General features: G+C 41.7%; 1 protein-coding gene across 5 annotated transcripts in view; it reads right to left on the bottom strand.

Moving 5' to 3' along the window:
- Nucleotides 1-12,642: 12,642 nt before the first annotated feature.
- Nucleotides 12,643-21,494, bottom strand: part of LOC130120511 (collagen alpha-3(VI) chain-like) — a 151,976-nt gene continuing 143,124 nt past the window's right edge. For 4 of the 5 annotated variants that reach the window (XM_056289075.1, XM_056289076.1, XM_056289080.1 and 1 more), the window contains 6 exons: nucleotides 20,715-20,975; nucleotides 18,315-18,395; nucleotides 16,248-16,433; nucleotides 15,545-15,604; nucleotides 14,353-14,535; nucleotides 12,643-13,518 (listed from right to left, as the gene is read on the bottom strand). In XM_056289075.1, the coding sequence (XP_056145050.1) occupies nucleotides 13,478-13,518; nucleotides 14,353-14,535; nucleotides 15,545-15,604; nucleotides 16,248-16,433; nucleotides 18,315-18,395; nucleotides 20,715-20,975 (812 nt within the window). In that variant the 3' untranslated portion in view covers nucleotides 12,643-13,477. The remainder of the gene's footprint in view (nucleotides 13,519-14,352; nucleotides 14,536-15,544; nucleotides 15,605-16,247; nucleotides 16,434-18,314; nucleotides 18,396-20,714; nucleotides 20,976-21,494) is intronic. The other variant, XM_056289079.1, reaches the window with a different exon arrangement.

Below are 21,494 nucleotides of genomic sequence, written 5' to 3'. Positions count from 1 at the left end.
CTTGCTTTGTCTCCAAACCGTCCAACTTGAGCTGTCCCTCTAATATAATCATTCATAATCCTGTACTTCTTCATCACTCCCAATGAAAATCTTAGCATCTTCAACTCTGCCACCTCCAGCTCCGCCTCCTGTCTTTTCATCAGTGCCACTGTCTCCAAACCATATCTCTACCACCTACAACCTACAACATGCTCAAACAAATCCGTTTTTTTTTTGTAGGATTTGTCCCCCTTTTTCTTCTCCCCAATTGTACTTGGCCAATTACCCCACTCTTCCAAGCTGTCCCAGTCACTGCTCCACCCCCTCTGCCAATCCGGGGAGGGCTGCAGACTACCACATGCCTCCTCCGATACATATGGAGTCGCCAGCTGCTTCTTTTCACCTGACAGTGAGGAGTTCTGCCAGGGGGACGTAGCACGTGGGGGGATCACGCTATTCCCCCAGTTCCCCATCCCCCCTGAACACACACCCCAACCAACCAGAGGAGGTATTAGTGCAGCAACCAGGACACATACCCACATCCGGCTTCTCACCCGCAGACAAGGCCAATTGTGTCTGTAGGGATGCCCAACCAAGCCAAAGGTAACACAGGGATTTGAACTGCTGATCCCCATGTTGGTAACAAATCCGTCTTTTGATAGAAGTTGTGAAGTGTTTCTGATGTGTCAGTCCACTTTTCTGGATTGTTGCTTGGTTAAAAATGTGATTCGGATGAGCTGACTTTAGCTCTGCTGAACTGGTGCGAAAGCATCTATTTTACAATGTCTATGTTTATCATCCAATCAAGATATTGTGTAAAAAATGTTTAACATTAGCCACTCAACTGAAAATGTACAGTCAATACCGGGCCTATTTCCAATTACAAAGTTCAGACAGTGATCTATCGATTTGTTCATCAATCACAATCGGTTGTGCTTTGCATCTATGACCCTATGGGTCCTTGTTGAAACAACAGATAAGTAGACATGTGTCCAACAAAGAGGCCTTCTGGGGATCAGAATGCAGACGGTTCATCTTCTTTACCGCATTCACACCACATATTGCCCCAACTCAATAGCCAACAAGTGAACATTGTTCAAAACAGATTATACAAACAACAGAAAAAAGGCACAGAATTCACGATTTTTACTGTTTGTTTCTTTCTGTTGTGTTTTGGCTCTGTACAAGGTGTTGTAAAACCTGTGGTACCACTTTTCACCACCGTTATCTGGCTCTCGTACAGATGGGTGACGAATTAAAGGAAAACTCAACGTAAGTGTCTTAGTAAGGTGTTGGGCCAACGCGAGCCTCCAGAACAGCTTCAGTGCTCCTTGTTATAGATTCTACAAGTCTCTGAACTCTGCTGGAGGGATGGACACCATTTTTCCAGAAGATATTCCCTCACTTGGTGTTTTGATGATGGTGGTGGAGAGAGCTAATACATTGGTCCAAAATCTCCCATAGGTGTTTAAGTGGGTTGAGATCTAGTGACTGTGAAGGCCATAGAGTATGATTTATATCGATGTCATCCTCATCAAACCATTCAGGGACTTCTCATGCCCTGTGGATGGGGGCATTGTCATCCTGGAAGAGACCACTCCCATCAGGATAGAAATGCTTCATCATAGGATAAAGATGATCACTCAGAATAAGTTTGTATTGAGATTTGCGGTGACAGCTTCCCTCTAAGGGGACAAGTGGACCCAAGTCATGCCAGGAGAATGCCCCCCACAACATAACAGAGCCCCCAGACCCCCTCACTGTAGGGGTCAATCATTCAGGTTTTTCCTTTAATTTGTCACCCGTTTGTATACATATATGTATGGTATATGTATATACTACCATGAGCGCTTCACTCCAATGAGTGACCGGTCCCCCAAAACCTCTAACAGGACTATTTGCCTCTGGGGTCATATTTCCTCTTATTTCCCTTGGAGTGGACTGCTCATGCATTCGCCGAGATGACTAGTGATCATGGCAAAATCCAAAACTCCAATGTGCTAATTTCTTTGAATTACATAACTGACAGGGCATAGCCGCAGCCCAACATGAACAAGAATTGGCCACAAATTTGACTCTCGAGGTAGCGTTTTTTTTGTTTTTTTTGTTTTTTTCATAGGAGAGATTCAAACCACAGAGTTTGCTGGGGAACCACAGTGGGCCTCATATCGTGGTTAGAATAAGATCTGCTTTGTCGTAAAATGAACTAACACAGGTGCAGTACAACAAGCCTATGTCTTTCATTACAGACAACAGCTGGCTATGTGTGGCTTGTGATGTAAGTGAATGGGATACGCGTAAAGAAATTGGATTTGGCTGGGAAATTTTACAGAATATTTCAGTTGCTGTATCATTATGGTTTTATTAGAAAGTTGTATATCTTATTCCATTGCCTACCAACATGGGGGTCGGCGGTTCGAATCCCTGTGTTACCTCCGGCTTGGTCAGGCGTCTCTACAGACACAAATGGCGGTGTCTGCGGGATGTGGGTATTTGTCCTGGTCGTTGCACTAGCACCTCCTCTGATCGGTCGGGGCGCCCCCCCCCCCCCCACCGGATCGGCAGAGAGGGGGTGGAGCAGCGATCGGGACAGCTCAAAAAGAGCGGGGTAATTGGCCAGATATAATTGGGGAGAAAATAGAAAGTTGTACATCTCATATTGCGTCTCATAGGGACAGGTACTAATTTCATCAGTGCAATATTAGCAGGAGCGGTAACCCAGAAATAAGTGGTGCTAGTTGTTCATGGGCACTTCAACAGAGATGGACACATTCGCTGTTGAGAGTATTGGGAAAGGCTCCTCTAACAAACCAGCTTCCCTGCCAACTGTGTGTTGTTCAATACTAGGGATGCCCAGAGATGCCACTGTGTTAACTGAATTGGGCGTGGCGCAAATGGTAACTAAAATTTAACCAGTCGCTTAAAGTACAACCACTCTAAGAGTGGGTGTAAAGCATGGTCTTCTGTTATTTCAAATAATAGAAAATCGGTAGTTTCGGTCTGATCCCACCAGCACCCCTCAAACACACCACAATTTTACCTACCAACGGTAAACCAATACAATGAGTAAGTACAAAAGATTTCATGATTTGGATGTTTTTGGATGAGCTTGAATACACCCTTGGAAGAAAGTATCTCAGAAAAGGACATTTGGTTGCATGTAAATCTTCAGAATTTAGCTGTCAGGAACACTTAATTAAGACAAGTGTGAGCTTTTCTTGAGACCTTGGCGTCAGCAGATGTAGTTACCTTGTTTGACCTTCTAGGAGCAGATTAATTGCATGCAGCTCTCCTTTTTCAGTCTCATTTAATTCACCCATAAACTTGAAATGCTAGAGAACCAGCCTCCACCATCCGTGTATGAATGTGTGTGTGAATGGGTGAATGTGCGGCATACATTTAAAAGTGCTTTGAGTGGTCGGTAGAATAGAAAAGCATTATATAAATGCAGTCCATTTACCATTTATGTTATTTATTTAATGCAGTTACTATTTCTGTCACCCCTTTGGGTTTTTTAACTGTGTTAACCATAAGAACCGTATCAGCCCTGCTGTCACCACTAGATTATGACATTATTCTTGGGGGGGAGGGGGGGATGAGAGAAAGTAACCCTTGCTGCCTCTGTTCTCTCAGATCTCCTTGTCCTCCCACGTCGGATGTTTAACTTGGCAGAATTCACCAATCCAGAGAGGCTCTCACACTGCATGCTCAGCGTTTAGCCTACCCACGTATGGACAGCGGCCGACAAGCATGTTCTTGGTGCCACAAAATGCTTGTCCTGGCCCAAAGGAGGCAAAGGAGACGCTGGGAGAGGGAAAAGACCAGGCCGGAGGCACTTTTCCACTGTGACTCAGGAGCTAGAGAAAAATGGGAGTGTATTTACAGCTCTGCTGCTCAATGTGAAAGTCATTACAGACCCCTGACTTTTATGGCTCCTGTGGAAAGACCCAAAGCCAGTGGGATGAGTCATCTGTGGACCTTTGGCATGTGTGGTTCTACAGCGGCAAAAAAAAAAAATCCTCGTTCCTCTCTCTCTCTCTCTCTCCCCCTCTTTTGTCGACCACACTTCAAAGCCACCAGTAACGGTGCAGCGCTCCCACGCTCTTGGTATAACCCTGCCAAATTCGTCAACCAGTGAGTGGTCTGACTTACTAAACCTATGTGATGATTTACCCAAGATGATCTTGTCTACTGCAGGGCGTCATCAAGCAGGTTTTTACTGTAATCCCTTATTCATTCAAACAAAAGAAACTTCATGCACAGCCATTGACCTTTGATTTTTCAAAAGCTTCTCCTTCAACTTTTGCAGGAAGACCATGCCGGTTGTTGCAGTGGCTTTGAACATTGTTAAGTCCCTGGCATTGAGATGGATCTCCTTCAAACACTGTTTATGCTGGAAGCCCGTGGCCCTATATAACTCATCTGTGTGTTGAAGGAGACCGCTGGTTTGGCCCAGCAGCCAAATGGCAAGGCCGACAATACTGTTTAGTGAAATGGAAGCTATGAGTTTGTTGATAATGTGAAATTTAACTGTCATGATGCAAATAAAGAAAAATTGCACATGATGACATGTGGGTTAGATCAGTGTCCCTCTGTTTGAGCTAGAGAGGACTAAAAGCAACTATATATGCAGTTATAAGGAAACAAGTCAAGTCAATTTTGTTTGTATGGCCCAATATCACAAATTACAAATTTGCTTCAAGAGGCTTTACAGCAACACAACATCCTGTCCTTAGACCCTGACATTAGATAAGGAACAACTCCCTTAAAAAACCCTTTAACAGGGAGAAAAAATAGGAAGAAAGCCCAGGGAGCGCAAGAGAGGAAAGGATGGTTACTCCAGGTGACTTTGTGCAGCCTTGGACTGAGAGGATCCAAGATTGTTTGAGAGAGTTAATTCAAGTCTTTAAGAAAGCAGGAGAAATTATGGATGCAGCAGTAGGAGGTAGGTGAGAAAGGAGCCATGTTAATGCGGGGGGATATACACAATCTAACATGTATACTTTCCTGACCAGCCCTAACAAATGTATCATCACACGCAAACTGAATAATGACTTGGGCTGCTGAATGCTACTGAGGTTATTTGTTTGAAGTGGACTGGATTCATTTGCCGTTGGGTGGTTGTGTGGCGGCAGTGGGGGGGGGGGGTCTTTGGCATTTGCTGAATGCCTCAGTACCATACCACACTTACGTACCAGGCGGAAACTCTGACAAAGTCTTGCCGGTCTGCTCCGGCCTGTTTTTTTTTCTTTCTTTCTTGTTATACATGGAAGGTTGTCAACAGTTTTCTCTCAGTTTGCTCCTCTACTTTCTACCTCTAAAGACCTGAAGCAGACCTTATGGAGCCCTAAGAGCCACATATGTATTGACCTTGAAAGGGTGGATGAAGTGAAGCAGGCTGACAGTTGTATATCTCCTGTTTCCTATTATGGTTTATGTGAAATTGCCAAGTCAAGCCAATTGAGAGCATATGAATCTACGCTAAGTACTCAGCTGTGTGTGAAAGTATCACATCTGTGCCGAGGTGGGCATTTATCTGAAAAAAGGATGAGTCACTCCCCACCCACCCAAAAAAAAAAGAAAAAAAGTAGCTTTTATTGCCATTCAACACAAGTTAGCATTGTGGAAGAGAGTGTGCCTGATTTTTCAAAGCTGCAAGGATTCTCATAGAACAGTGATATATATATATATATATATATATATATATATACAGTGCATCCGGAAAGTATTCACACCCCTTCACTTTCCCCACATTTTGCTATGTTACAGCCTTATTCCAAAATGGATTAAATTCCTTTTTTTCCCTCATCAATCTACACACAATACCCCATAATGACAAAGTGAAAAAGGTTTTGTAGAAATTTTTGCAAATTTATTAAAAATAAAAAACTGAAATATTGCATGTACATAAGTATTCACACCCCTTACTAAGTACTTGGTTGAGGCACCCTTGGCAGCGATTACAGCCTCAAGTCTTCTTGGGTATGAAGCTACAAGCTTGGCACACCTATATTTGGGGCATTTCTCCCATTCTTCTCTGCAGATCCTCTCTAGCTCTGTAAGGTTAGATGGGGAGCGTCGCTGCACAGCTATTTTCAGGTCTTTCCAGAGATGTTCAATGGGGTTCAAGTCTAGGCTCTGGCTGGGCCACTCAAGGACATTCACAGACTTGTCCCGAAGCCGCTCCTTCGTTGTCTTGGCTGTGTGCTTAGGGTCGTTGTCATGTTGGAAGGTTTAAACCTTCACCCCAGTCTGAGGTCCTGAGCGCTCTGGAGCAGGTTTTCATCAAGGATCTCTCTGTACTTTGCTCCATTCATCTTTCCCTCGATCCTGACTAGTCTCCCAGTTCCTGCCGCTGAAAAACATCCCCACAGCATGATGCTGCCACCACCATGCTTCACTGTAGGGATGGTATTAGCAAGGTGATGAGAAGTGCCTGGTTTCCTCCAGATGTGACGTTTGGCATTCGGGCCAAAGAGTTCAATCTTGGTTTCATCAGACCAGAGAATCTTGTTTCTCATGGTCTGAGAGTCCTTTAGGTGCTTTCTGGCAAACTCCAAGCGGGCTGTCATGTGCCTTTTACTGAGCAGAGGCTTCCGTCTGGCCGCTCTACCATAAAGGCCTGATTGGTGGAGTGCTGCAGAGATGGTTGTCCTTCTGGAAAGTTCTCCCATCTCCACAGAGGAACGCTGGAGCTCTGTCAGAGTGACCATCGGGTTCTTGGTCACCTCCCTGACCAAGGCCCTTCTCCCCTGATTGCTGTTTGGCTGGGCGGCCAGCTCTAGGAAGAGTCCTGGTGGATCAAAACGTCTTCCATTTACGAATGATGGAGACCACTGTGCTCTTCGGGACCTTCAAAGCTGTAGAAAATTTTTTGTACCCTTCCCCAGATCTGTGCCTCAATACAATCCTGTCTCGGAGGTCCACAGACTATTCCTTTGACTTCATGGCTTGGTTTCTGCTCTGACATGCACGGTCAACAGTGGGACCTTATATAGACAGGTGTGTGCCTTTCCAAATCATGTCCGATCAATTGAATTTACTACAGGTGGACTCCAATCAAGATGTAGAAACATCTCAAGAATGATCAGTGGAAACAGGATGAACCTGAGCTCAATTTTGAGTGTCATAGCAAAGGATGTGAATACTTATGTACATGCAATATTTCAGTTTTTTATTTTAAATAAATTTGCAAACATTTCTACAAAACGTTTTTCACTTTGTCATTATGGGGTATTGTGTGTAGATTGATGAGAATATAAAGGAATTTAATCCATTTTGGGATAAGGCTGTAACATAACAAAATGTGGGGAACGTGAAGGGGTGTGAATACTTTCCGGATGCACTGTATGTGTGTATGTATATATATATATATATATACATATATATACATATATACATATATATATATATATATATATACACATACATACATATATACATATATATACATATATATACATATATACATATATATATATACATACATACATACATACATATATATACATATATACATATATATATACATACATACATATATATATATATATATATATACATATATATATATATATATATATATATAGGACCGGTGATGACCTGGTGGCCTGTCCAGGGTCTCTCCCCGCCTGCCGCCCAATCACTGCTGGGATAGGCTCCAGCATCCCTGTGACGCTGAGAGCAAGATAAGCAGTTTGGATAATGAATTGATGGATGGATATATATTTACATATATATATAGTGGGGTTTTTTTGTGGGTTTTTTTGGAAACCATCAATGGTGTTGGTTAGAGTGCTCAACAAATGAGGACCGGAACATTAAGATAGATGTAGGGAAAAACCTTTAATACATAGCAGTACAAACCTATTTCGTGCATCACGCACTCATCAGCTACTTAAGCCATCTTGGCAGCTGATGAGTGCATGACGCACGAAACAGGCTTGTACTGCTATGCATTGAAGTTTTTTCCTACATCTAGCTTTTATTTTTATATATATATATATATATGACACTTGTAAACATGTGCTGGCTATTAATTGTATCAACACAAGATCAATTAATCTATTTAGACAGCATGTTGGGACATAATGGATTCCAACAGATGAGGATGGTTGCTCTCTAATGGATTTTAAAACTGATGCCAAGTGTTAGTCATTGACACCACCTGGAACATTTGCACACTACTTGTATGCAAGTGTATATGTCAGTGTGTACTGGATTTTCATGCTTGCATGTGAAACCTAGCTTGTGCACTTCTTGTAAAGCCGTACACAGCTGTTGGGAACTCTGGGATCTTGAACAGATTTGCCCCCCCCCCAAAATAAAGAAAAACAAAGTTTCCACCCCATCATCTCTGTGTTTGAGAGAAAGAGAGAGATTATATTAGCTTCTGAAAATATCAAGTCTAACTACTGAATTTGGATTTTGCAGCAGCTTCGTTTAGTCAGGATTATGCTGGTTTGAATGGGAAGTCAGAGGCCATCTATGTGAAGAGTGAACGACCATCCCTGAACGGGGGGCAAGAGCACATCTGTCGCCATCTTACAGTGCTGTGATTGCAACTATTCCCCAATCCTCTGTGAATCGTACACATGGCCGTTGTAACTCTAGTTAATGGTCACAACAATTTGCATATGAAACCGATCGTTCTGCCACTGAGTTGTTTATAAGGGTGGGGATACCTGCAGTCAGTCGAGACTGAAGAGGTCACTTAGATGAGTGACGAAACGTTTCTCGCAATAAACGTTGTGTCCAGATGAACTGATTCAACTTTCTGGAATATGTTTTGAGTTACATAAGACCCTTGAAATCCATATCTGGTTAATTGATATGTGGTAGTGAGTCTCAGCTGACTAAGCATGTGATATCTTTACTTCTCTCATCATCAGATAGGTCACAGTCAACATGAAGTAATTTTCTGGAAGTCAAAAAGTCCCCCTGGGACAATACTGTTTATTTGTGGTGTGAACTCCAGCACGGGCTGCACGATGGCCCAGTGGTTAGCACTTTGGCCTCACAGCAAGAAGGTCTTGGGTTCGAACCCAAGGCCGTTCCGGGTCCTTTCCGTGTGGAGTTTGCATGTTCCCCCCGTGTCTGCGTGGGTTTCCGCCGGGTGCTCCGGTTTCCTCCCACCATCAAAGACATGCCCCTGACCAAGGCAATGGAAAGAAGAACTGGAGTTGGTCCCTGGGCGCTACACTGCAGCTGCCCACTGCTCCTATTGTACGGCTGCCCACTGTTTCTGGGACAGATGTTTTTAAAAGTGCTATATAAATAACAATGTGCTTGCTTGCTTGTTTCTAGCGTGTGTGTGCAGAGCAGGGGTCTGTTGTGTTCTATGCATACGCCAGTAGGTGGCACCAATGTTATGAATGCCCTGTTGCGTGTAACGTAAGTCAGAAGAGAAGAGGCGAATAAGAAACGATTGGCCATTACTGTGCGCCATGCTTTACTTACACTTAATTACTTATACATGCACTGCTTACGCAACACACATCCAAACATAACAGGGTCGGCAACCTATGGAACCCGTGCCCACGGTGGCACGCGAAGCCAGTAACACGGGCAAGCGGAGCAATTCAATAAAAAAAAAGTTTTTAATGTAGTTTTTATAAAGACTATTTTTAATATAAAATAGAGCCCAATGGTGACCCAAACGAACAATATGATTTAAAATAATCCCGAAATGATTAATTAGTCTCAAAATACACTGTTTTTGACAGCGACTCCATCATACCCCTCCTCCCCCTGCCACGAGCGCAGCATAACAGCGGAAGTGACAAAGTAGCATAGCTAGCTAGCTAGCGTTCTTTATCGCTTTATGTCAAGAACAGCTGACGATGGCAGAAGCAAAAAAAGAAATAAAATAAAAAAGGAAGTTATCTAATAGTCGCCTCTTTCAGCCGTCTTGGCCAAACGAATTCGGATTTATTTCAGGAAAGGACCGGGCTGTGTACTCTGACGCGAAAATGTCGTGACCAACTTCAAGAGTAAAACGTCATTTTGAAACAAGGCACGAGAAAAACGTCAGAGATAAGGCTGCCGACGCTGGGTTAATCAAGAGGGCAGCGGCCAATGCGAGAAGCAAAGCGGCGTGTTTACAACCCGATGTGCCGCCAGAAACCAAGCTACAGAGGGCAGCTATAAAGGCGTGTAGTGCGTTGTTAAACACGGGAAGCCGAAGCCTGGCTATCGGTGAATGGCCTAGAAGGTAGGCTCCCCTCAGCAGTTCGCAGGTCATATTTGAGAGGTTATCAAACAAAGACATGATCATCAACAGGAGCAAATAAATGATAGTTTCTGCAAGAACTGTAAAGAGGAGCATTACGGACATGGCTGAAAACGTGCAAAGCACCAAAAAACTCCTGCAGTGCGTCGGTATTCTTTCCAGCGACGAGTGTGGATGTACGACGTTCTACGTCAAGCAGTGGTTACCAGATATCGCTACAAACAAGGGTCGCACTAAATCGGTAAGCTTGAGTTAATTTTCTTTTGATCCCAAGTAATTTTCATACATTTGCATTAATAAGTGTGTGTGTGTGTGTGTGTGTGTGTGGAGCGCAGATCTTTTGTTATGCGGAATCTGGACGGGGGAGACGAGCAGTAGCAGGGAATACATAAATGGATAAGTGCTCATTATGAAAATGAACTGGCACTGGGGTCTGCGATTTTTGTTTTTCTCTGTAAAGTGGCACTGGACATCCAAAAGGTTGCCGACCCCTGGCTATAGAGGATATGGGTTAAATCCCGAGAATTAACTTCTTTGTACGTATGTACAGTGACAGTTTCCTCTCAACTACTGCAATGCAAATACACGTGGTCCTTACACATGTATATAGCGTTAAATCTATAAAGTTATTTCACAGTTTAACTGTGGATAGTTTAGTTTTGGATAATTGTAGGACAGCTCTGTGGGATTTTAATTTTTTTTTTCTTTTTTAAATCAACTCCTGTTTGGGTGGATGGAGGGTTCAAAAACACCTGGGACTCCCTTGCTGTTGATAGAGGTTAATATGACCGTGGCTAGGAAAATAAATCTGAGGAGGCGGGTTTCTTTTCCCTTTCCGCCACCAGAGTATTTATCTAGTTTATTATCAAAACAAGACAGTAAAAGTGACATCTGGAGGTTTTACTGAGCTGGATGAGGGGTCAGGTCCCCAAGTCTATCAAACTCTATGAACCAAGTCATTCTCTGTAAAGGAACGTGTGATGTAATGCACCACCTCTTGGTTGGGACGTGACCTTTGCACACACAAAAAAAAAAATGGAGCAGAGACCGGCAGCACTTGTGTTTCTGGAAGACACAGGGTCCCATTAAATATTAAAATCCGAACTCTAAATCATCTCCCCAACAAATTAAAGAGTGGGGACATGTCAATCCTCAGAATGAATGAATTGTTCATCACGAGTTTAATTAGGAGGACAAACTCCCCTTTGCTCACCTTTCCTTCTGTTCGGTTATTTGTTTCTCCATAAAGCATCCCCTATAATGTGTCAAAGTCAACCTTAAAGCATATGCTTGTCGATTTAAACCTGCTAACCTAGTAACATCTCATCACTACCACCAGTGCCATGGTCCTGATTGATTTACATAGAATTTTTCAGGGCCAGCGCTTTAGCTTTACATCTATTTTAGGGTAGACATGATAAATATAAAACGAAAAAACAAAGAATTGCTTTCCCTCTCATGTTGTCTCAGGTCTCTCCAAACTGAACTATCTTTTAGAAATGTTATTTGCAGTCGGAGAAATTGGGCGGGTAAAACTGTCAGATGTTATAAAAAAGCTACTGGCTGCTGCACTGGAATATCCATTAGCGTTTTGCTTACAGAGACAATCTCAGTGAAACCTCCCAGCTGGCTGTGCCCTGCAGGTGGAGTGGTGGACATTAAGGCATAGTCTTTGTTTTACACGCTGGGGCACTCAGAAGGAATAAAAATGAGCACACCTGAATCAACTTCCACAGCAACCAATGTTCTTTCGACACCACATGTCACATGTTAGCACTATGGCTGGACATGACACCTTGATTTTTGACTTAAGAGCCTGAAAAAATAAAACCGGCTCCATTGAAAATGCAAAAGGACAGCACACACCCACGTGTCCTTACACAGTACCCTCTATGTAGTCTCTCACATTGGGACTGACAATCCAAGACACACGTGGCACCCTTCAGTACACTGAGCCTAGTGTTTTGGCCTTCTGTGTGCCTTTCATGATGTTTCTAATGTTTCCCAGGCTTTTGAGATTAGTCAGTACCTTACAAGGCCCTACCTCTCCTTTGGCATACTGATCGAAAGTTATACTACAGTTAATCTGGAAAGTATCAGAGCATTTTTCAAGCAGGCTACTTTTTCCATTACTTTTCTATTTACTTGCTTTTACTTATATTTAAGATATATGACAAAAAGGGGTCAGTCATGAAGTTAGGATGGATAATATCAGAGGCCAGGGTAGTGGGGAATTTGATTCAAAGGCCAATATGCTAGTTTACCTCTACTTTTGGAGGGAGTCATAACTGGAGTCTGACACAGCAAATGAGAGATCACCTTTGAGACAGGACATTTTTTTGTCAGCACATTCGGCTCCACCTTGATCTAAAGGAATATAAAGTACACTGTGTCCACAGTAGGAGTTCGAAACAAATATAAAGAAAAAAAAATCAATTGATCGAGTTTATTAGAAAGTCTAATTCATTTTTATTTCCCCTATACCTAGATGAAACACAAAATGAAACAAAACAAGAAAACAGCTTGACATTTTTCAATAAGTAGAACTTCTGTGTTTGAGGCAGTGGTTTCCAGAAGTGCATTTACATTACATGAATTCTTTGTCGCCTCTGAGCCATTAGTTACTGTCATTCAAATATACACACTGCCATATTCGACCTATGTAAACATAGCCATAAATCCCGAAGCTCTGAGTCTGAAGCATGGTGAGGGGAAGATTCTATTGGAATCAAGTAATTTTGCAATCAATATAAGTCAGTAATGACGGCCCTTGTTAATACGTGAATGTGGAATGTAAAAAAAATGTTTTGCATTGAATAATGCTGTTCCTGCAAAAAAGTGATTTATTGATAATCTCTGTCCAAGATATTCATATAAAATTCTTGTTTAATTATAAAACTGCATTGAAAATATGAAGAAAAAATAATAATGTGATGCATTTGTTCCAGAAAATTTAACTTTACAAAACTGGATGTACTCTACAACTTCATCTGTGAAAAACAAACAATAAACAAAAAAAACAACAACAAAAAACAGAACAAAAACGATGCAGCACCAGTAGGTTAAAACACATCATGCGGCAAATTGTGTTGCTTTCTTTCTTTTTGATGAAATAGACTATTTCAAGAATTTTGGGGATGAAATCCATTTTAGGGAATCCAGTGCAGCCACCATTGCTTTTGTATTGTATCCCTATGGCCATTTTGGTTGGTTTTTCTCAGATTCCCCTACACAGGGGTATAAGTTGGCCATTTTGTTGGAGTCCCCCTATGTTCTCATTGCAGCGATGACTCCTTGTTTGACAGGCGCTAGTGAAAAAAGGCAAAGAAAAACAAAATCAAGCTATGAACCACAGTGCAGTTTATTAATAACTACTTCATGTTACTTTGTGTTTTGGGACACATCTTTATGGTCTTTGTCTTGTAAACTAACATTTTGTGTGCCAAGTTACAATTATGAGCAGAAAGAAATAATTTTTATGATCCGGACTCTTAAGATAATAATAACAATAACTGAAAATAGAGGATACAGTGTTTCTATGATGCTTACTAAACTCAATGAGATGGTAAAATGCTCACTTCCTCAGGCATTTTGAGTGCAAAATCCCCTAAACCTCACTGAGTTTAAGAATATGACCTTGTCTAAGGCTAAGTTATATGTGTATACTTGCAGGAACTTGGATGTACTGACAAGGTTTTGACATAAATGCATAATCAAATATGTGGATGACTATATACATGGAGGCCAAAATAAAGTTAATTGTAGCATTAGGTGCCACGACTCATTCACAGAGAAGCTTTATTGTTAGTTGGTGTACTTCAGATTGTACAGAAGTGTAGAATTGTACTGGTGGAAGTGAGACCCTTATACTAAGAGATATTCTATACATTGGTAGCCTACCTGAGACACACACTTAGGAAAAAGAGCTGGCAACTATGATCTAATATGTCATATTGAGCTTTATAAATAAACTGACCATTTGTTAGCCCACTTCCATCATGACAGATTGGCATTCCCACATTTTTGAGGAGTTAAGTTAAATTAATGCTACTCAACTGTTTCCTTTTTTTTGACAATTATCTATACATCAGCAACAGTAACTCATTTACCAGTTGGAACATTTTCATGAGAAAAACCTTTACCTGGTTTTCCACAGGCCTTCATACATTCTGTATGCGTGTCAAAGCGATTCTGGTTCCCACCACAGCCTCCATACCAGAAGCGTGTGCAACTCCTGCTGAGGGCATCATAGTGCCACTTGAGGACAAACTTGGCACAATGGCCCTCCTGCTTGGGAAGCTGGCAGATGTCCACTGCTATAGAGGCTGCGGTAAGTGAGAAAGAATCAAGCTTAGAAAAAGTAAGGCATACTGTATATACATGGATATTTTACCATTTGCAAGTAAACTATGACAAACTGAACTTTAAAATACGGCAAGATTGCTTGGTGCAAATAACAGATCGTATTACCACTACGCTAAATGACCACTAAATGACCACTACGCTAAATGACCACTAAATGACGCTAAATGACCATTACCACTATGCTAAATGACTTGTCTGACTAGCAGTTAAACAGTCACATGAGATTGAGTCAGCCACTCAGCACTGAAACTGGCACCTGGAATGAAGACAGGTGTGACTGCGAAGGTTTTAAGGAAATATAGAAAGCTCGTCAAACCAGAGAAGACTTTTCTTACTCTTCATAACACAGAGCGCAAGTAGTTCAGTATACATTAAATACATGCTGCCAAGACTGACAATACAGAACAAAACATGGTTTGTTCTTAGTCTATTGCCCAAAAACAATGAACAAGGCTTTCATTCATTTTCTCCATGCTTATGACTTGGCCAGCTCCTTGGATTGACAAATGTATAATGTTCTGCTTTTTCCGTCCTTGGCTTTTAACTTGTTCCACCATTCATTTGGGGTGGGGAGCAGAGGTGGTGGTGGTAATTGTGGTTGTAACTGAATACAAAGAATCGTATTGTTTTGAAAAGTGAAGACAGTTGAAAGAAACCATATTATGTAATACAACCTGCTATATTGGAGATTTCATGTTTCAAAATACCCCACAGAACTAGACAGGAGTTCTGATTCAAATCAGCCTGAGAAGTTTAAGTCACTGAAACTAAAAAAAGGGAGGAGATGTTCTCTCTTTCAAGTTCGCTGAACATATGCATTGCATTCAAACAGATCGAAATCAGATTTATCATCAGTGGAGGTAGCTGGAAAGGAGGGGACAAAAATATGACAGCCCTGGAGACCATTAAATCTAGGGGCATATTTTTCCTTGGGGGCTCACTATACAGACAGTATATGGTGGCACTTACCAGGAGCAGGGAGGATCTCGATCTGTTCAACTTGCTGCACTTGTTGCTGAGGCTCTGGCTCTGTGGGCACATGGAGAAACGAATTAATGTACAACTTGACTTTCACCAGCTGGTTTAGAACCAACATGCAAATTTACAATAGGACCTAAAGTGGAATGTGGAACTCTATGGATACCTGCACCCACACAGGTGCATAAAGTTTTCCACCACGCTCCCCTTGCACTTCCCTACACTGTAGTCTTTGATTTATTTTTATGATCTGCCAGAAATGTTTATCCTCTGACCCTTCTTTTTTTTGAATGGAGAGTCCTTTGGTTGTCCATCCCCTTTCTAGTGTATCTGAGATCTATGTTTGTTTTTTTTAAATGCCCTAAATAGTGTTGACACCAGATTTAGTGGTGATAATCATTTAACCTAATTCATTCTCCATTTTATGGGAAATCACTAATATAGCAATAATGATTTTATAAAACACTGATTCCACCATTGCAAGTCTGTAGCTACTTTAGGCCATAAACATATAAAGGACAGTATCAACAACCAATCTGTTCAACCTACCTGCACTTGTATACAGTGGATTGTGCCAAATAACGGATAAAACTCATAATATGGGTTCAAGCTCTTTGTATGTTTTATTAAATGACACCATCACACCAGGCAGGAGCACATTTCCTCAGAGTGCCTGGCAGTGAAAGCCACTTACCTGGCCTCAAGCAGTGTTTCAAGCAGAGGGCCTCGGTCTCAAACCTATTGTCACTGCCTCCACACCCTCCATACCAGAACTGTGTACAGATCCCGTTCTTTCTGTCAAAGAACCACTTAGCCTGATAGTCTTTGCACGGCATTCCAGGGTCATAGTCAAGTGAGCATGGGTCTGCAAGTGCATTAACTAGAACATGCAAAAAACAACAGCAGTGATGGAAGACAGACAGACAGGGAGAGAGGTTGGGTTTATGAAGACTGAATCTACAACTAAATGAAGCATAGTTATTATGAGTTGTTAAAAAATCTGCTGCTGATGGCTAAAATAATTGTAGAAGCCAAAAAGTATTCAAAGGGGTTTTAAAGGGCAAAAAGACCTAGAAAGCTATTGGTTTATTGTTACAAGACAGAGAAAATGGCATTCATCATGGTATAACACTTGAATGTTAAAAGAAGTCAGTGGTAGGAAAGAAGTCAAGTACAAGTTGCTAAAGAAAGCAGTTAGTTATTACTTCACTAAATCCTTGTGGTTAATGTTAGTTTAATTAGTCATCTAGAATCTATTACTGTGGTTTGACCTCTGGGTTTTGCACCACCTGTAACTATTCCCTTAGGATCAAACTTCAGCAGCACTTCACTGCCAATTCTGAGATAGGCCATGAACTCCATCGTAGTCTTGGCTACATATGCGCCCCTAAAGTCCATCCAGCCAAATAGTCTTAATTCCCATAAGGCACACTTCGGTGTTAATTGTCTGATGCTTGTAAAAACATTTTGACATACTGCACAGCATGCAGTTACTTTGCTTGGATCAACATTATGCTATTCTCACAATCTCTACTGAACGAAAGTGGAGTAGGTTTGGGAGGCACCCCTGTTTGAAACCCCAGATTTTGCCACTGAGGAAGGGAGATGTTTTGATGTCTTTATGTTGCACCTCATGTTTGTACCATAGGGAAGAAGCAGCACTGCGGCTTAACTCCAAAGGCTGTCATGTGTACTCTAAATCTTATTCACTTGATTTTTTTTCAACCAAAGCAAAGATAACCTTTTTCCCCAAAATGACTTTCAGATATTACAAGCTTTACAATTTTACATGTTGCAACACCTTAAGAAGCGCTTGTGCTCTGTTATCAAAGAAATACAGGAGCTATTAATATTACTGATAAGATATTCATGCATTAGACAAGTTAATTGAGTTATTTGTTCTTTATACTCTTGTCAAGCACACATTAGTTAATTAGGAGCACATCTGTGCAGTAATTAGAAATATATTGGTGAAACACAGGGCAGGAGTTCGTTCTATTGTTTGAGAGTTGCTGTTAAGCTATATCATCAGATTTTTGTGGAACATGATAGTATACTGTGTACTGCCGATTTAAACAAAAAAACTCAAGCGCTCCCTCGTTGGTCAGATCCTATTATACTGCTTTTTGTTATATCTCATTACAAAGTTTCATCATATGATTTGATATGAGCCTGGTGGCATCAAAAGTAAGCAGGAATAAGGCATGAGCAAAGGGGATGCAAAAGACAGAGCTATAGTTTTATTATATTTGTAAAATTACAAGCCAAGTCTAGAGATAGGTTATCCCTCCAGACAGATCAGGACACCTGTAAGTAATTTATTCCACTTAGTCAAGAACTAAATGGATGATTTACCAAACACCAATGCTCAGAGATAGTCATGCAGTTATGCGTGTCTGGTACCGCTTCAGTCACACATACTGTGTGTTCCCACTGGCCAAGGATAAGATCTCGCCAGGACATTTTCTAGCCTCTGCCTCCCTCTCAGCCTTCAAACAGTCTAAATGAATTCAAGAAACACATCTAAAAAATACGTGACATGAATTTTAGCCCTTAAAAACTGCTCTTTTGAAAGAACAACTTCTTACAATGTTCACACTGCAGTAATCAATGTATATAAGTACTATCATGAAAACATTCTTATTTTACTTTCAATCAGGTACTTAAAACGATATTAATGCACTTAGTGGTTCACGCTGATTAAAAAATTAAGAAGAAACGGTATCACATCCACACAAACTGTAAACTCAGACACACTCACCAGTCTCTGGTTTGTCCAGGGGTTTGGTATTAACACTATCAGTCATCTTAACTGGATTGGGGGGGTTGGGCTCTGCTGCTTCTATCAAAGAGAGAAAGACAGTCATGCAGCAGGTCACACTTCAGTTTGTGGTCATCATATTTATCAGAATCAGTCATTTCATTTTCCGAATTCAATAAATAAATAAATTTACAAAAGCATTCGCATTACTCATTAAAGTGATACTGACATCAAAATCTGAAAATTCCTATTGATAGGCTATGTTCCGAGTTGGAATGTGACCACAGAGGAATTCAGTGGCCAAAACAGCGTGTCTGCGGCCACTCGAGTGAGATCTGTGATTGACTGTAGATGGTGTCCAATGAGAAATTGTGCCGGTGGATACGTAGACACCAGTCAATTTGCATATCGGGTGTGTCCGTAGCGAGATGCTATAAAACCACAGAGAAGCCATTCTTTCACCCCCTCCTGCTAGCTACTTGGCTCGAGTTTGTGCTATTTTGTTGAGACTTAATTATCTATCTATCTATCTATCTATCTATCTATCTATCTATCTGTCTGTCTGTCTGTCTGTCTGTCTGTCTGTCTGTCTGTCTGTCTGTCTGTCTGTCTGTCTGTCTGTCTGTCTGTCTGTCTGTCTGTCTGTCTGTCTGTCTGTCTGTCTATTTATCTAAATATCTATCATCTATCTATCTAACAGTTATTTGTATCACAGAATCCTCCTCCTCGAAACTGTAATCCTCGCAGAGGATCTCCCTCTCGCTCTTGCTATCCGACATTTTTTGTAAATAACAAGTGACGAGCGGTACCGAACCCCACCCACCCAGGAAGACAGTAGCCAATAGCTTTGAATTCATAACACCACACCTATTTTCGGTTATGATTCAAACTCCCAATGTTAAAAAAATGTGTTCAGAAAGGGCATGTCAGTCTCTCTTTAAGAGTAATCATATTGCGTTTGGTCGCGAGTGAGTTTGTGTATCTGTCTGCGGCTTGTCTTGCATACTACTGGACCTATCAGCCTAATATTTTTTGTGCAGTTATGAGTGTATGAACAAGAACCTCTTGTGGTTGGAGTGATTCAACACCTTTGAAAAACTTTTGTTCTCGCTACCGCCGCTCCCTCTCTTAATTCACTCTACACTAACTCGACCAACGCTGCTCTCTATTGCTGCCCAGTCTGAGTCAACCGTAGATGTGAGTCACGCATGCACACAGCTGACTTACGTCAGTCAGCAAGAGTGTAAAAAAGCCCAAAAAAACTATATATTCGGGTATAAGTCTTGAAAGTAAACAAGAAATCGATTTTTGCAAGTCAGCAAATGCTTCACTGCTGATCTCAGTTTTACTTTTTTCAATAAAAAATATGCAATTCCACATCATTTTGGACCAGTATTATTACCCTATCTGTGTCCAAAAAGTTTAAAAGCTAGAGCAGATAATAAATAAAAAAACCCAAAAACTTGCTAAACTTGCTAAAGAAGTCTACTGGGGACCAACTACAACCATTAGACTTGGAAAAGTCATTTAGTTAGTTTTGATGCTCTCCACATTGATTTTACACTCATTCGGCTTAGGTGGTGCCCAAAACGGCTTGGGTGCTGCGCCTAAGCCTTATAGTGGTAGAGAAAACCCTGCTATAGCCTATACTGTACATTTACTGCCAGATTGACAATTTACTACTCACCCTTTTCTCTGCTGTGCTCGCATTCACTGTCACTTTTCTGCCGCTAGCTCAACCACACACACATTACGCACTGCCCTACTCCTTTAAGGAGCTATGCTACTTTTAGAACAGAACCTTTCACGGAGAAGTCCTTTTTCCCCTCTTTTTCTCCCCAATTGTATCTGGCCAATTACCCCATTCTTCCAAGCCGTCCCGGTCGCTGCTCCACCCCCTCTGCTGAGCCAGGGAGGGCTGCAGACTACCACGTTTGCTCCGATACATGTGGAGTCACCAGCCGCTTCTTTTCACCTGACAGTGGGGAGTTTTGCCAGGGGGACGGAGCACGTGGGAGGATCATGCTATCCCCCTCCCCCTGAACAGGCGCCCTGACTGACCAGAGGAGGCGCTAGTGCAGCGACCAGCACACATACCCACATCTAGCTTTCCACCCGCAGACAGGGCCAATTGTGTCTGTAGGGATGCCCGACCAAGCCGGAATTGACACGGGGATTCGATCCGATGATCCCCATGTTAGTAGGCAATGAAGTCCTTTCAAGAATGAGGAGAGGGAGGATTTGCGGTTTGAGGCACTAGTTACAGACAACATTTTTTAATCTTTATTTTTCTTCTACTATAACAGCAATTCATTCTGAGCAGCCAAAATGGCCAATGGTTGGCTGCGGCCCTTTTGGCATTTGCCTAAATTCCAGATGTCTGTGTATTTCTGGACTTACTGGTAGTGATGATGCCCTTATGAGTAGAGATAATGTGGCCCTGGGCAGAATGGGCTGTAACCACAGCGTGATAAGACTGGGCGCTTTCCAGGTTGTCTACAGAGAGCTCTGTTCTTGACACGTTGGTCTTCAGCACCACAGCATGGTCCTGCAGTCGTGTCACCACCACTTCGAAGTAGGCTGAGAGTTTAGGATCTGGGCTGGTCCAGTGCAGTTTTAGGCTCCTGCAGGTGATGTTAGTGGCATGTAGCTCAGCAAAGTCTACAGGAGTAAGAGAGAATGGGATTTATGCAAGACAGTACATTAGGAGATCCATTAAAGTGCAAAGTGCACATATTTGAAACACGCAAAATTATAAATATCTTATATGTAGCTCTATATAGTTTAATGTGTATCCCTAGATTATTTATCAGATTAAAAAAAAACACTAACATGTCACATATGTGGTACATTTTCATGATTTCATGAGGCTGTCGGGATATTGCTTACACTTCTTACACAGTGCGTTAAAAAAATCAGTGTGACCACAATATGATTGTTGTTCTTTCATGCTCTGTCATATTTGCAACAGTAATTCTAAATATGCTTTATAAACTCAGTTTATATTGCTGAGTTTCCAGAAGTTCAGTATAGTGTCTTTAGTTTATTTGATCAAATATTAGTAACACTCGACAACTCTGTGATTTCACAAAGTGTGGCAGCCATAAGTCTTGGTGTTACATTTGATCCCAGCCTTTCCTTTGATAAGCACTCTAAAGAAATCACCAATACTTTTTCACT

Source organism: Lampris incognitus, chromosome 11, assembly GCF_029633865.1.
Source record: "Lampris incognitus isolate fLamInc1 chromosome 11, fLamInc1.hap2, whole genome shotgun sequence".
In the NCBI taxonomy this organism is placed as follows: Eukaryota; Metazoa; Chordata; class Actinopteri; order Lampriformes; family Lampridae; genus Lampris; species Lampris incognitus.
Note: the sequence above shows the minus strand (reverse complement) of the source record. Positions and strands in the feature narration are given on the sequence as shown.